Here is a 15,124-nt window from a genome sequence, read left to right on the forward strand (position 1 = left end):
GAGACAAACCACTTTGCTCTACAGTTTTACCAGAGGTGTGATGAATAGTATTAGCAAATCCTTTTAGGAGTCTGTTTTAACCTGCTTGTGGTATACGATTGATGCGATTTTCCTCATTAGGAATAGATACATGTCTAGATGTTTATCAGTGATTGTTTAAATGTTTGGCATAATGTACATGTGTTAAACCCACAAACTTGATCTATTTTTTTCTTTACATTTATTGTCACTTTAAATAAATAGCCTCCTTCCTGACTTTGAATGAAAGTAGCCATGCTAAATAAGTCCTACTTGATATTGAGAAGTGAAGGGGAAATGTGGTACGTTGACTAATTATTTAACTGGCGTTGATGCTCTTGATGTCCACAGCCGGGATGATCATTTTCTGCCTGCTAGATTTCAGTGCAGGTTTCTCATTGGCTCTTCTGCGATCTGGATCTGTGTGTGAAAGTTTTGGGAAGCCAAGTGCTGGTTGTTGGTGTCAGTACTGCTGCTGCTTTTAACTCCGGTTTGAAAACAGAAAGGGTTAAAAAAAAAAAAGTCAATTGAAATAAAAAAGAAATGGCTCCCTGCCTTGTGCAATGCGTATGTACTGAATTGAAGATATTTCTTTTTTCTACAAAAGGAATTAAACTAAAACTGGATGAGAGATATGTGTTCTGGATGTTTCTTTACTCATTTTGCACAGTTTATAAAAAGATGTAAATAAACAAAGAAAGAAAAAAAACAAAAAAAAAACACTGATAAACAAATTACACAAGCAAAAAGCAGAAGCAATGATAGTGGTTTCCTTAAAATGATTTATCATGGTTAGGAGAAATTGTATGAGTTTGTTGGAGCGGAAAATCCTACAGGACGCAACAGTTGACAACAGTTGTTGACTACATTGGTTTACACAACAATTAAGGTGTTACAAGTGAAGCTGTGGTGATAAAATGTACCCAAGTTGCATTCAATGGCAATCCAATCCAAGATGTAGCTTTACCTTAACCTCAATAGAATATCACTACAAAAAAAGACTATGGGAATTTGTCATAGGTACTGTAAGCACTGTACTGCATAACCTATACAAAACGTGCCATAACACTACACATAAGTCATTAATGTCTCTTTTCAGAACAGACTTAATACAAGTCACCATAAAGGGCACTGGCGGTGATGGCCAAATTATTCAGATTCTTTACTGGAGTAGGTCTATATGTAGCAATGCAACCACGTAAAAGTCTTGTATTATTTGAAAAATGTAGTTAAAGTACTTCAAAGTAAGCAGAAACATTGCTTACAATTGTTACTGTTGTTGTACATATTATGAATTGATATTCTATTCTATATTGCTGCACTATACTATATTCTACTGTACACTGTTATATCAAAATCCGCTTTCATGGCCAAGTGTGAACACATACAAGGAATTTGAATTGTTGTATTACACATTATATCATATTGTTATTCTACATAACGCCAGTGCAATGTGCCTCATTTTCCTCACTATTTCATGTTTCATGTTCATGTGCCATATTATACTATATATTCATGTTTCATTGCCCCTCGCAAAATATTCTATTATATAAAGACTGGTAATCACACCACTCACTTCCTAATCTCTTCTGCCTTGCTGCATATAGTAAGAGTTTATATTTGTTATCGTAGGCTATTCTATTTAAGTTGATGTACCTCTTATTACCTATTTCTGTTATTTTCTATAGTATGGTGTTTCTGTTGTACTGCTGCAACATCCAAATTGCCCCACGGGGGATCAATAAAGGTGTATCTTATCCTACTATTACATAATTAATACAGATAAAATCATGTGTGAGAAGTATTCTTTGTAGTTGGTTGAGGTAGAGACATAAATAAGTATTTTACACATTGGATTTGATCTATAATGCATTAATCCATGTTTGCCATAAAATCTTAATTTGTAATGCAAAGCAAGTTTATTTACCAAAAAGGCATTTCAAAGCCCTGTACATATGTAGGTATAAGAATATAACAAATAAGATAGGATATTGTAAAGTAATTTGTATAACATCCTTTGCTTTGCAGGTAGAAAAGAGCTTCTCTCGTGTTGTATTCTTACACAGATTTCTGTGTTTTAATTTATTTTTGTTGCTATAATTACTTTTTTAAAGCCTATCTTATAATTTTGGCTTAATGCTACAGAGCCACACAATTGACTAAAAATAGTAGGCCTACATGCACAAATATAACTACCTAATTATTAGGTAGTTATATTTGTGCGATTAGCAGTTTATAAAAGTAAGTAAAAACAAATTTGACATTTAATGTTTTCAGTAGCTCATTCTCTTTCAGCTTCATATGAAAACTAATAAATAATAACATAAAATTAGCTATCTATCCTAGCTGACACTAAGATAAAAGTAGCTAGGCACCTAGCTGACGCTAACATTAAAAGACTGTGGACCTTAGTGCGCAAGCTAATGCTAAGAAATGAACTGATAAAAGTTAGCTACAGCTGCTAAAATGGCTGTTGCCTTTGTACTATTTGTGTGTGATGTAGGCCATTGAGCTCTTGTATTAACATTTGTTTTATTGAAAACCTTTCACCACTTTTGTGTGTGCTTTACCTTTAACCTACCACTGATATAAAGCTGATAAAGTGCATCCAGCTCTTTAATACCTGCACAGCATTTGGCCCTATCTAACATTACGGGACTATCATGAAATATAGCCATAAAAACGCAGCATTAAGTAAAATAAGGGGAACTATTTGCTATTGAGACACATTGGCTTAGTCTGAGGTAAGATCCCCTCCTCCTCCCCTCATATATTCAGTTTGCAGGCTTAGTTGTGTTGCAGAGCACCTTCAGGGTGCACGACAGGCAGCAGCAGAGAAACATGGTCTTTGTCTTTGTTCGTTTTTATTTATTTTCATGTCCATCGCCTGTTTGCGTTACTAGTCAGTTGAGGAGTGAAGCGGTGAAACAGGAGGAGCACCGACCGAACGGAAGCGAATGTAAGTAAACACGCACTTTTCTTTTCGCTTCTTTTTTGTGTTTTGTTTGACTGCAATCTCTCTCCAGACTCAGTCAGCTCTCTCTCCCCTCCTCTTTGCAAGGACGTCACTTTGTGTCGAAAAGTGGAGGGACTTCAGGGCAAAATGAAAAACACTTGTATATGTAATGGGGGGATTGGTATGAGGTCAGATTAGATAATAAAAAAGGAAATAAAAAGCCTAACGGCGCATCAAAGGGCAATATATAGGCTACCAAAAAAGGCCAGCTCAGCATAAACGTTGACTGCGCAAGTCACACATACAAAATTGCTGATTTCATTTCAGCATTGGGCGGACACGCTATGTGTAAGCTCAGGTATGCTGTACTGCTTTCAAATATCTCCAGTAGATCAACTTTTCTTATTTAATCCCCACTGAGTGTACACGTCTTCATCCCCTGTGGCTCATATTTGTTGAAATAACCACTTTAAATGTACCTGTTCATTTCAAATGAATGCATTTTACTTCATTTATAACCCCAATTTATAACCATTTCCACCAGTGGTGGGGACATGTCCCCACTGCAAATTACACTTATATGCCCACTTGCCTTCATTTCTGTATTAACATTCAGATTAAACTTCCCACATTTTACATCATACATGGTAGTAAACTCAATAATATTTAATACTTTGGTCCTTTTTTTCTCTGTTATCCAAAAAATAAACATCCCCATACTGCCACAAAACACAAATAAATGTATTAAATTACAAAAGAATTGGTCAAATTATGCAAAACGTATGTGAATGACATTCATTGTAAAGGCTTATTTCACAGACAAAACAATTTACCTTAATCTTTAGACTTCTAGGTTGGTGAATATGTAGAGAGCAGTTCAAGATTTGAAATGTTTTGGGTTTTTTGTGACAAACTTCACATTTATTTAACCCATTGTGAAATAATACAAACTAAAGAACTGGCGAGGAACTGTGTGAACTCTGCTGTTGTTAAGGCTTTGAGCCTTTGCAGCAGGAGGGAAATTCTCTGTTGGTGACTTGCACATGCTTTCAATCAGCACACACGTCCACGCACATGCACACACGTGCAAAACCTTACAGCATGTTTGTCGAGATGACAAGGCAAAAAAAATTGCACGTAAACCTTTGGACGGGTGCATGTATGAGAGCAGTTTCAGCTAGACAGAGTTCAGTGTTCTGTAGATACTCACTGTATGTTTTCATTAAGTTTGCCAGAGTTTCTTTTAATGTTTTATCTTCTAATTGAAAGTTTGCTGTTTTGAAACTGTATCTTCCCTTTCCAACCTTCTCAAAAACACACACACACACACACACACACACACACACACACACACACACACACACACACACACACACACACACGGCTTGTTTGTCCAGATCTTTCAAGCCTGATTGTGTTTATGTAAAGGCCCAGGTCAAACCAAGCTGAAATGCCAAACTGGCACAGCTGGTGTGAAGACCAGAGCTTTTGAAATGTAAACACATACTGCTTCATTCGTTTGCACACACACAACACACACAAAAAGGATGCATTAAAAGACTGTGGAGCTTAGCCTCTGGGTGTGATTAGGAAATGCAAACAACCAGGATCTAGCTCAGACACGCAGCCACTACCATCTCTAGGGAATCTCCTCACCTCTGACTTCTGATCTCATGTTAGACCACCATTTGTTTGAGTGTTTCAAACCATAAAAGAAGACTCATTAACCATAACATTTTTCAGATCATACATTGTGGCAACACGGAAAAACACCAGCTAAAATCCTCCTAAAAAGGTGATGTGGTACTTAAAAACATATAAAAATATATAAATGATGTACTGACATTTCACCTGTTTCACAATGAGAACAGTAACAAAAAAACGTATTTCCTGTTTAGCCACTAGTGGGAGCGTTTGTCACTCCCTGATGTGAGTCGAGTGCAGATTTGAGACTCGCATGCGTCACTTTGCAACATGTAGCATCCAAGATGCTAACAAGAGACCACTCTAGCCTAATGTCAATACAGTAAAAATGGACCTACTTAAGATAAGATGAGATAAGAAAAACCTTTATTTTTCCCACAGAGGGGAAATTGGGTTTGCAACAGCAAAGATAAGAGCAAAGAGAGGTATGTGTACAGAGACAGATAGGTGTACAAAACAGTATTATAGAATAAATTACACATGAATTATTAAATTGCCCAAATGCACAGATGATAATGGCACATGGGATATAGAATATATTGCACAGAGTCAGTGTTCGTTGTACAATCTGACGGCCGCTGGAAGGAAAGATCTGCGGAAACTCTCCTTCACACAGCGGGGGTGGAGCAGCCTGTCACTGAAACTGCTCTCCAGGGCTGACCGGGTGTGGTGCAGGGGGTGTGACTCATGGACCAGCATAGCTGTCAGTTTAGCCAGGACCCTTCTGTCTCCCACCTCCCTCACTGAGTCCAGAGGACAGCCCAGGACAGAGCTGGATCTCTTGATCACCTTGTCCAACTTGTATTTGTCCCTACAGTGATGTTGCTGCTCCAGCAGACCGCAGTGTGGAAGATGGCTGACGCCACCACAGGTTAATAAAAAGTCTTTAGGAGGGAGCCTGTCCCTCCAAAGGACGTCAGTCTCCTCAGGAAGTACAGCCTGCTCTGACCCCTCTTGTACAGAGCATCTGTGTTGTAAGTCCAGTCCAGTTTGTTGTTTAGGTGAACACCCAGATAGTTGTAAGTGTCCACTCTCTCAATGTCCATTCCCTGGATGTTCATCTCCTTAGTCTTCCCCACGTTGATCAGGAGGTGATTTTGTTCTGTGTCAGTCCTCTGTTCTCTCGTCGTTGTCATCAGTGTTGAGGCCGACAATGGCAGAGTCGTCAGAGAACTTCTGCAGAACACAGCTGTCCGTGTGGTGTCTGAAGTCTCCCGTGTAGACATAACGAAGTTTATTCACTGCTGGCTACAAGCTAGCAATCAAACACTACAAGATTATTAGTTGAATGGCGTTTTCAGCTAACATTAGCAATCAAACAACCGTAGATAGCTAAAACGTTTACAAGAATAATGAGAAAAGTTTATTTCATGGATTTTACAAATTTCTGTATGACAGTTATGCCGTAAATCGTCTAACTCTGAGCATGCCTGACTTGAATCTGCACTTGACTCACATTGGGCAGTGGCCATGTTCTCTTTTTTAGATGGTAATTAGTGTGTGGGGTCAAAGGGTGTACACCTAAACAATAGTCTGCGTAGTTAAAACATTTTAAACACACTAACGACAATGTAAAATAATTCTTGTTATGGAAAGCTGGAGAATGGCGGACCCATAATGCAGAGCGAAAACTGAGGATAGTTTTGATTTAATGTAAAAAATGCACAAAAACAAAAGGAGTCCTGGAAACAAGCAGGCAAAATGGCCATTCAAAAAGAAAGTCCACGTAAAACAGAAAACACAGGAAGGACACGGGAAGACTAACAGACCACAATCCAAACAGGAGACAAAACACACACAATGATGTGACACCAGACAAGGGGAACACAAAGACTGCATACAGACGTTGACAAGGTAACAAGAGGCATGGGGCACAAGGGCAGGAAAACACAGGAAGTAAAACTAGACAAGACTGTACAGAAAACCAGGCTACCAAAATAAGACAGGAAAACAGACTACCACAATAAGACAAGACAACACCTAAACCATCAGAATAGAACAGAACAGAATAGAATGCCTTTACTGTCATTATACACAAGTACACGGTACCTGTGCAACGAGATTGAAACAATCCCTTTGCTGTAAATATAAAGTCAAAGACATAAAGGGTAGGTAGTGCAGAGAAAAAAGAGAGCGGCGGGGGGTGCTGGCGCACAGTCCTGAGTCTGTAGAGCCACTGTATACATATATAAAATAGCTTTGAATGCAAGTTGTGTAAAAGTACATAACTGTTAAAAAACTAATAAATAATATTACACAGTGATGAAATGAAATGATTAAGTTCTAAAAATAAATAAATAAATATTGCACAGTAATGAAATGGAAAGGTTAATATATATATATATATATATATATATATATATATATATATATATATATATATATATATATATAACCAGTGTTGTTTTTCACAGTTACAGCAACAGACATGAATGAGGAAAAAGAGGAGCAGAGAAACAAGTGCTCACATTATTGCTTGGAGTAAACATATAAAAGTAGTAAATATATATAAGTTTTATCTTGATAAAGATGTGCCCATGCTAAGCAGGACGAATCTGAAAATGCATCTAAAAATGAAGATGTGTTGACTTTAGTGTTTTCAGGTCAGTTCTGAAAAGTTTACCGTTCACGCTGAACAGAAACACAGTTACATTTTTCTTCTTCCTCCTTTTTTGGTTGGCAAACAACAATTGAGTTGTTATTGAAGTTTCAATTTCATTTGGTTGATTTAACTACAATACTCCAGGACTACTTGAATATTTGTGAGTGGTTCTTTTGCCCCGTACTTAACTATCTTATAATTCTGGCTCACACTAACCACCCACTCCTTCTTCTTCTAATCCTCTAAAAAATATTCTTATATTTGAACATAAGATACCGTATCTTTTGAAAGAGGCTGTTCTTAAATACCTGCTTTATCAGCAGACGGAAAATTGTCTTATTCATGTATTGCTGTTATGTATCATGACAAACAAACTACTTATTTAATGTTCGACTTTTTCATCAGGACACTGATGTCCGTCTGCCTTGTGATTGGCTGGAGCGATGGCAGGTACCAAGGTGGAGAAGCTTGAAGGAGGCAGAAGACCACCGGGAGATACGGCCCCGCCGGAAGGTGGCTGGGGCTGGATGATCGTCGCTGGCTGTTTCCTCGCCACCATCTGCATCCGGGCAGTGACCAGGTGACTGTGTGTGTGCGTGTGTGTGTCTGTAGTAACTTATTAATATACTGCAGCATGCAATTATAGATCTGATGGGCAATTAGGACAATTAAACCTCCCTAAAGGTGTAAGCTCATTTCCTAAGGAATGGATGGTTTTATGGTTCCGGAAGGTTTTTGAATGTGACCTACCGCTTTTCCTTGTCAGAGGATTTTATTTTGTATTAAATATGAAAACATTGTACTTGAACATGGAACAACATTAGTCATGGATATTGCATTAAAACATCACTTTACCTGTGAACACAGAGATTTGTAGCTTCTGCATGTGCAGTGTTGTGTGGGAGACAGTTCTGCCATGTAGCTCTTCTTAGCTGTGGTCATTAACACCACTATGGTATTACTTAGCATGACTGCATTCCCAGTCAGCTCACGTTGTTTAAGCCAAGAACTTGTTTCAGCAGCAGTATTTTTTTTCCACAAAGGCTTTGGAATCCTGTTGAGATGTTTCCATCTCACAAGTTGCAGCTAGCACATTGCCTCCACAAATCAACTGTTAGCTGGCATGTGATTTCCACTGCCATCGCCATTTTAATATTTGTTTATTAAAAACAACAAGTAGGACTACTTATTTTTTCATGATGATGAAATGTCAGTAAGGGAAAAGATGTCTGTAGTTTTTTTTTTTCTTTTTTTTTCAGTTTTTTTTTACATATATTGTTTTGTGGGAAGTGATCGATGGCTGGCTTTATTTTCCTCTCAGTTCAACTTTCACAAAAGTCTTATCTGATCTGGTCAGATAACATGAGACTGGTGATTTCCCTCTGAGGTTCTATAATGGAAAATGACAGTCATAAATATTGGGTTCAGCAGGACAGATTCTTAAGATTGGTGGACATGAATTGCAGCTATAAGCTTACAAAGACCTCGCTAAACTCTAGTTTATCAGCTTTGTCATGAGATGCTGACACCTAATAAGACATTGCCGGACCGTGTCTACCTCTTCCACAATTTGTTGTGAACAAACTGGTAGTCATATATATAAAAGTAAAATTCACACTTGTCATTATGCCATTTTTGCAGACTATTATTTGCAAATGCATTATATCCAGCCTCCCTCTGTCTCTGTACCCAGATGTGTTTCCATGTTCTTTGTGGAGTTCCAGCTGCACTTTGAGAAGGATTATTTGACCACCGCCTGGATCAACAGTCTGATCGACGCCACCACCATGCTCTGTGGTAAGCCCATCAGCACCAGTATCTGAAGGCAGATCAATGCTGCAGTTAAAACCCAATTTTGGCAACGCAAGATTTATTTGTTTTTGTCTGTTTGGTGCAGGTTCAGGATTGTTTTAAAAAATATATATATATTTTGTAGATAAAATGGTTTTTATGAATTCAAGTTCTAATTTATTTATTATTACAGCTATTAAATATACAGTTAAAGTAGAAAGACAAATGTTTTGCCAGGAGCAGTACAAAAACTGACAAAACATCGGACAAATCATAACAGACAAAAAAAAAGTGTATGGGTACATTAAAACTGGAGTGTAATAAAAGGCCTGATCAAATTAGTTCTAAAATGATGCATTTGTAAAAACAACTTACCCTGTAAGGTTTACATGTCTTATACCATGCATAAATGGATGTGGGTACATATATGGGCAACTGCTCAATCAATCAGCAAAATAATAATACGCAAAAAATCTGTTTCCAGCTCCTCTGGGTGGTTTTCTTGGAAACCGACTCTCCTGCAGAGCTACAGTGATTCTGGGAGGTCTGCTGTCTTCTTCTGGTCTGGTCCTCAGCTCCTTTGCTTCCAGTCTGGAATATCTATACATCTCCCTGGGCATCCTCCCAGGTACACAAGCACCTCACATCTCATTATAGTTGCGTAGGGTAAACTTGCATGGATTAATAATTATGAATGAATGCCTAAATATGTACATAACAATAATTAAGAAATCAAAATTATACATTGTTAACACATTAATTTGTACAAAAAGGAGAGCAATCACACTCAAATCTTTAAAAACAATTGATTTTATATATATATATGATATTTTATCATATAAAGGTGAATTTAAATTCACCACCCTCTTAAGAGGGAAAATTGAAAGCCAATGAATTATTGTTTTATACTTAAAAGGCTGCTACGCTATTCTTGACCCAGTTTACAATGGCCTACTATTTCATACATACACAAATCACAGGGTCAAGTTCCTTCTAAAGGAAGTGTTTATTGTACTCCTAACTACACCACTAAACTACTAAAGTTGTTATCATCTGTGCACAAGATACGAAAAATCACCTTATGGGACTTTAGGGCCTCCATACAATTCCTAAACAAAAAAAGACAAAGATGAAGGACAGAGAAACCAAGGGTGCCTTGACCAATGAGAAAAATGCAACACATCTGACCAGTGTAGTTTAATAAGTTAACACGTTTTTCTCCCTTTGAGAATATTTGTGTTTTGAGGGGCTGCCCTCTTCTAGCACAGTTTACAGTACCTTCGAGAAACACAATTTTGTTCATCTATGTACTGTACCACACTGTGTATTATGGAAGCCCAGAACAGTCTAATTTCTTTTCAATTTAAAAAAAATTATAGTTCTACTGTGGCACTGAACAAGCCTTAGTTGTTAAACTCTGATGACATCTCATGTTCCTGTGGAGGTTGGAGGTTGAATGCACTTTAATCACTTTGTCTGCCAAGGGAATATAATGTAATGGGTTGCATGTATGGCAGGATGGATCAGAGTGTTATATCCTTTGACATCCAAGCAACCTCTGTTCAGATTTGGCAACATATCCATCCTCTACAGGTCTTGGCTTTGCTCTTAGCTACACACCAGCTATAGCGATGGTTGGGAGGTACTTCAGTGAGAGGAAAGCTCTGGCCTATGGCATCGCCATGTCTGGTATTGACATCTTTACCTACCTATTGCTTTTTTCTTGTCATTTATACATAACTTTCCCATCTCCTATTCTCCTTCATTCTTTTTTTTTTTAAACTTTTCTATTTACCAGACTTCTTTGATTTCCTCTTTGCTTTTCTCTAGTCGTTTTTTTTTAAGTTCTTCTACCAGTGTTTATCCCTTACTTTCCTTGCCTTACTTCATCCCATCAAATTCCAATTTCACCTCATCTTCAGGGAGTGGTATCGGGACCTTCATCCTGGCCCCTGCAGTCCAACTGCTTATAGAGCATTACTCCTGGAGAGGAGCTCTGCTCATCCTAGGAGGATTTGTTTCCAACCTGTGTGTCTGTGGTGCTCTGATGAGGGAACCAACAAGAAGTGAAGGGTAAGTCCTCAGCTCTGTTGCTGCTGCAATATCTACTATTTTTCTTGTGAATTGTCCAAGATTTGTGAAAATCTGCTAATTTACTTTCTTGATGAGAGTTAGATGACAAGATTGATACCACCGTTTGTGTCAAGAGTGTTATCGATATTTCATGCAACTCTCCCAGAAGCAAATAAGCATATTTCAAAAATCTGAAACTCATCCTTTTAAGTTTTCGGTTCCATTTATTGATCCATTTCCATATATTTTCTTCTATTCTGTTCTAAAGGATATGGGAGAACAAAATGACAAACCTGGAGAAAGATTGCATTATAACAGCACTGGATTCCAAAGACACTGAACAAGTACCTGCTGACTGCAGCCAAGTGGAGGCAAAGAAGCTGGAAATCCACAACTTATTGGATACTCAAAGGCTACTTATAGCCAATGGAGCGCTCAAAAACTTCGACCTTAAAAATAACAAGCTAGTTCAGGGGAACATAGCGCTGCTATCAAGTTCAAGCCCGTGTGATCGGAAGATAGCTGATTGCATTTTATTTCACAACAAGCTAACAGAGACAATACCTGGGGAGCTCAAACGCTCAGATCCCAAACTAGCAAATGCTAGCACAATTGAGGGCTTGAAAGTGGTGGAAAGCATGAAATTGAACAAGGCAGCTGACATGGATGCTAAGATAGCAGAGTTATTAGTGAGCTCAAACAGTTCATCAAGAGATCACTGTTTTAGTCTTGAGACCAGGGAAGAGTTTGGATTTCTTGTGAAAACCGACTTCCTGATTCTGTCTGTGTCCTTACTGTTTTTGGCTTATGGCTGCAGCGCTCCAGTAGTTTACCTGGTTCCTTATTCCCTCAGCATGGGGTTGGTGCCCCAGCAGGCTGCCTTCCTCATGTCCATATTTGGAGTCAGTGGCATTGTGGGTAACATCACCTTTGGTTGGATCACGGACAGGAAGTAAGTAAGGGCTGGAGGTATATTTTTTCTGTGTGAAATAAATGCCACGTGTTTAGTCAAAGCCCAAAACTGATAGATTTCCTTCCCTCTAGCTGTCTGAAGAGGTATCGCATGCTGAGCTACATGATAGCGATAGGTATGGATGGCCTTTGCTGCATGTTCATCCACCTTCTTCGGTCCTTTCCCCTCCTGGTCCCATTTTCTGTCCTCTATGGGTACTTTGATGGGGCGTACGTGGCGCTTATCCCAGTGGTGACTTCTGATGTTGCAGGCTCCACCTACCTGACCTCCGCTTTGGGTGTTGTCTTTTTCCTGCATGGCATCCCCTACCTGATTAGCCCACCCATAGGAGGTAAGTGTTCATGAATTCATTAAATATATCATGTTATAAGGTATCCTGTAAATCTCTTGTGGGTACCATCGTCACATTAGTGTTGATCAAAATAAGCACATTGCCAGGATAAACCTGAGGAGGAATGAGCCTCTTCATAACACATTACACATTAAACAAGGGTTAAAAAACGTTTTGACAAAACCTCCAAAATAAGTTTATTTTCTTAGAATATTATTATATATTATATAGACAATGCATTAATCAACATTTTCTGTAAATGTGCCAGTGTTAACCACTTGGCTATTTTCCATCTGTAGTCCTGTCCGGGGTGGGAAGCACCTAGAGGAAACTCAAACAAACAGACTCCACTCAGAAAGGCCCAGAACGACGTGGCTGTGAACCAAGAACCTTCTTGCTCTGAGGCAGAAGTACTAGCCACTTAGCCACAGTGCTGCCCATGCTACAGCAATGTTGCAGAAGCATTGTCGCTGGACCCAGAACTTAGCATCTTCCAAGACGACTGGGATTGGTTTAAAGAATTACAAACAATCCACAGCGTGTTTTCTCTGTTTCTTTTCAGCCAGACTGTACTCCACAACACTGTGGAGATGGGTCTGACATTGTGAGACTACTGCCATATTATTTTTGAGATCTTTACATAAAAACCATAAAAAAGTGAGACCAGAGTTGAGATGATTTGCTGGCTTCATAATATCTCTAGCTCGAATCTTGCCCTGCCTTCTTTCTTAAAAAGGATACAAATGTTGCCAGTAATTATTACATTGGCCTTTTAGTCTTTGTACCATGTGCTGGTTTCAGAGAGAGAATAGCAGTTTATTTGTTCACGTGCCATAGAACAGTACACATGATTTCCTGTCCATTTCACTAGTCATAACATCCATCATTACAAAACATTTGCTCTTAGTTTTGTGCATAAACTGAGGAGAACAAGGAAGGGAGATCTTGAGTCCTGGAATTACAGCTAGGTGCCGTCTTGGAGCCCCACAACCCATTGAGCATTAAATGTCTGTATTTGAGAGCCTGTAACAGCTTTTTCTTCCATTTCTTTAATCAAAAAATTATTTTAAATATGATTAATTGTTCATCAAAATATTGTGCGATTTATATCAATTGACTAATCGATTAGTCGACCAATTGTTGTAGCTCTTATCTTGTGTATTGTTGTCCGCTGAGGGATAACACATATTTCCTGTTTCTGTATCTCCAGGTTGGTTAGTAGACAGGACGGGAAATTACAAGGCAACCTTCTTTCTCAGCGGGACTTGCTTCATGTTCAGCTCTGTGGTTCTCGGAGCTGCCATGCTCGTCAGACGCTGCCAGACGTCCAAGTCTGACTCAGCTGCACATTTAAATCCCAATCCCACTGCTGCTGCAGCTCAGCAGGGCATCATATGACAAAACAATCAAGATGCTGCTCCTCCAACTGCACGGATGGGCACCTTACCACTGCTGGTTTGTTCAGGTGCTATTTTGATATGCATTATTATTCATTCATTATCATTATCATTATTATTGGCATAATTGCAGAATGGCATAATTTTTTCATGATGAGGCATTAGGAGTTTTCTGTTTGTTGTTTGATGTGGATCTTTTGTTTTGTAAAACTAAAGGGCATTCGTACCTCACCGACGCCAAAAACTTGAAAGCACTTTGCCATTACCATTCACTGTCTTTAATTAAGTTTCCAGTTATATTGAGATCTAAACTGATTTCATACAGATTCTGAAGTGTTGCTATTAAAAAATTAATCATACACATATATATATATAGACTGATAGCAACACAGTTTTTATACAGGGGAGGGGTTATGTTAGCAATGACCCCAATGTGTCATCGAACCATGAGTTCAGATTCCCCCAAAAAACAAGATGTTTAATGGTTTTACTCCACAATTTAGTACTACAGTTTATATTCTTTTCACACGTTTTCAACAAGTATTTTTATTTTCCATAATGTGACTGGAACAAAGTCGCCGGTTTTGCTTTACCTAAACTGTAATGATGATGGCTAGATATGCTCAGTTCACCATAAACTTATAAAGAATCATGAACAACCAGTAGTAGATATTCAAGTATGCTTGATTGTATTAATGTGAAAAAAATAATTTTAAACTGCAATACCTCAGATTACACAACCTTTATTTCTAAGAATATGAAACTGTATTTTAGCCTGCACTGGAGCTGGTCTCCAAAGGAATCCATATTTGGAAAAAGTCATATTCGTACTGTGATTAGTGATATATTTGTTGAAAGACAATAGAAGAAATCTTGTTTGAAAATAACGTAGGTTACTTTATCAACAAGTTTCATTTTTTTTCACAAGAAACTGAAAATCTTAAACATTCTTTAGACTTGAATTTTGTTAATGGGTTGTGTTTTGTGTCAATATTCACCTTGCCTTTTAATATGCTGTATATCTTTATACATTAATGTTATTATTATTTACGGCAACAATTATCAAAACATGTGAGACATTTGAAGCTAAGACAATGTGCTGAGTTCTGGGCCTGAGACTGCACAAGAAATACTTTCTTACAGTATTATGTAACATCTATTTTGTCAAATACTCAAACATACCAACCCTTACTCCATAAATGGTAACAGGGGGTTAAGGTAAGCTTAATCAAGTTGTATTTTTCTAAAACTGGTGCTCATATTTATCCATTTGTGGGAA

The 15,124-nt window shown here is 38.2% G+C and overlaps 1 protein-coding gene across 1 annotated transcript; it reads left to right on the forward strand.

The window, feature by feature from the left end:
* The first annotated feature begins 2,713 nt into the window (after positions 1–2,713).
* On the forward strand, positions 2,714–13,909 carry LOC117960732 (monocarboxylate transporter 12-B-like). Its single transcript, XM_034898861.1, has 9 exons — positions 2,714–2,977; positions 7,686–7,860; positions 8,974–9,077; positions 9,556–9,699; positions 10,665–10,760; positions 10,994–11,144; positions 11,413–12,096; positions 12,189–12,448; positions 13,659–13,909. The coding sequence occupies exons 2-9, from the start codon at positions 7,724–7,726 to the stop codon at positions 13,844–13,846; spliced, it is 1,764 nt and encodes a 587-aa protein (XP_034754752.1). The 5' UTR covers positions 2,714–2,977; positions 7,686–7,723; the 3' UTR covers positions 13,847–13,909.
* Positions 13,910–15,124: the final 1,215 nt, after the last annotated feature.

This window comes from Etheostoma cragini, chromosome 17, assembly GCF_013103735.1.
Source record: "Etheostoma cragini isolate CJK2018 chromosome 17, CSU_Ecrag_1.0, whole genome shotgun sequence".
Lineage (NCBI taxonomy): Eukaryota > Metazoa > Chordata > Actinopteri > Perciformes > Percidae > Etheostoma > Etheostoma cragini.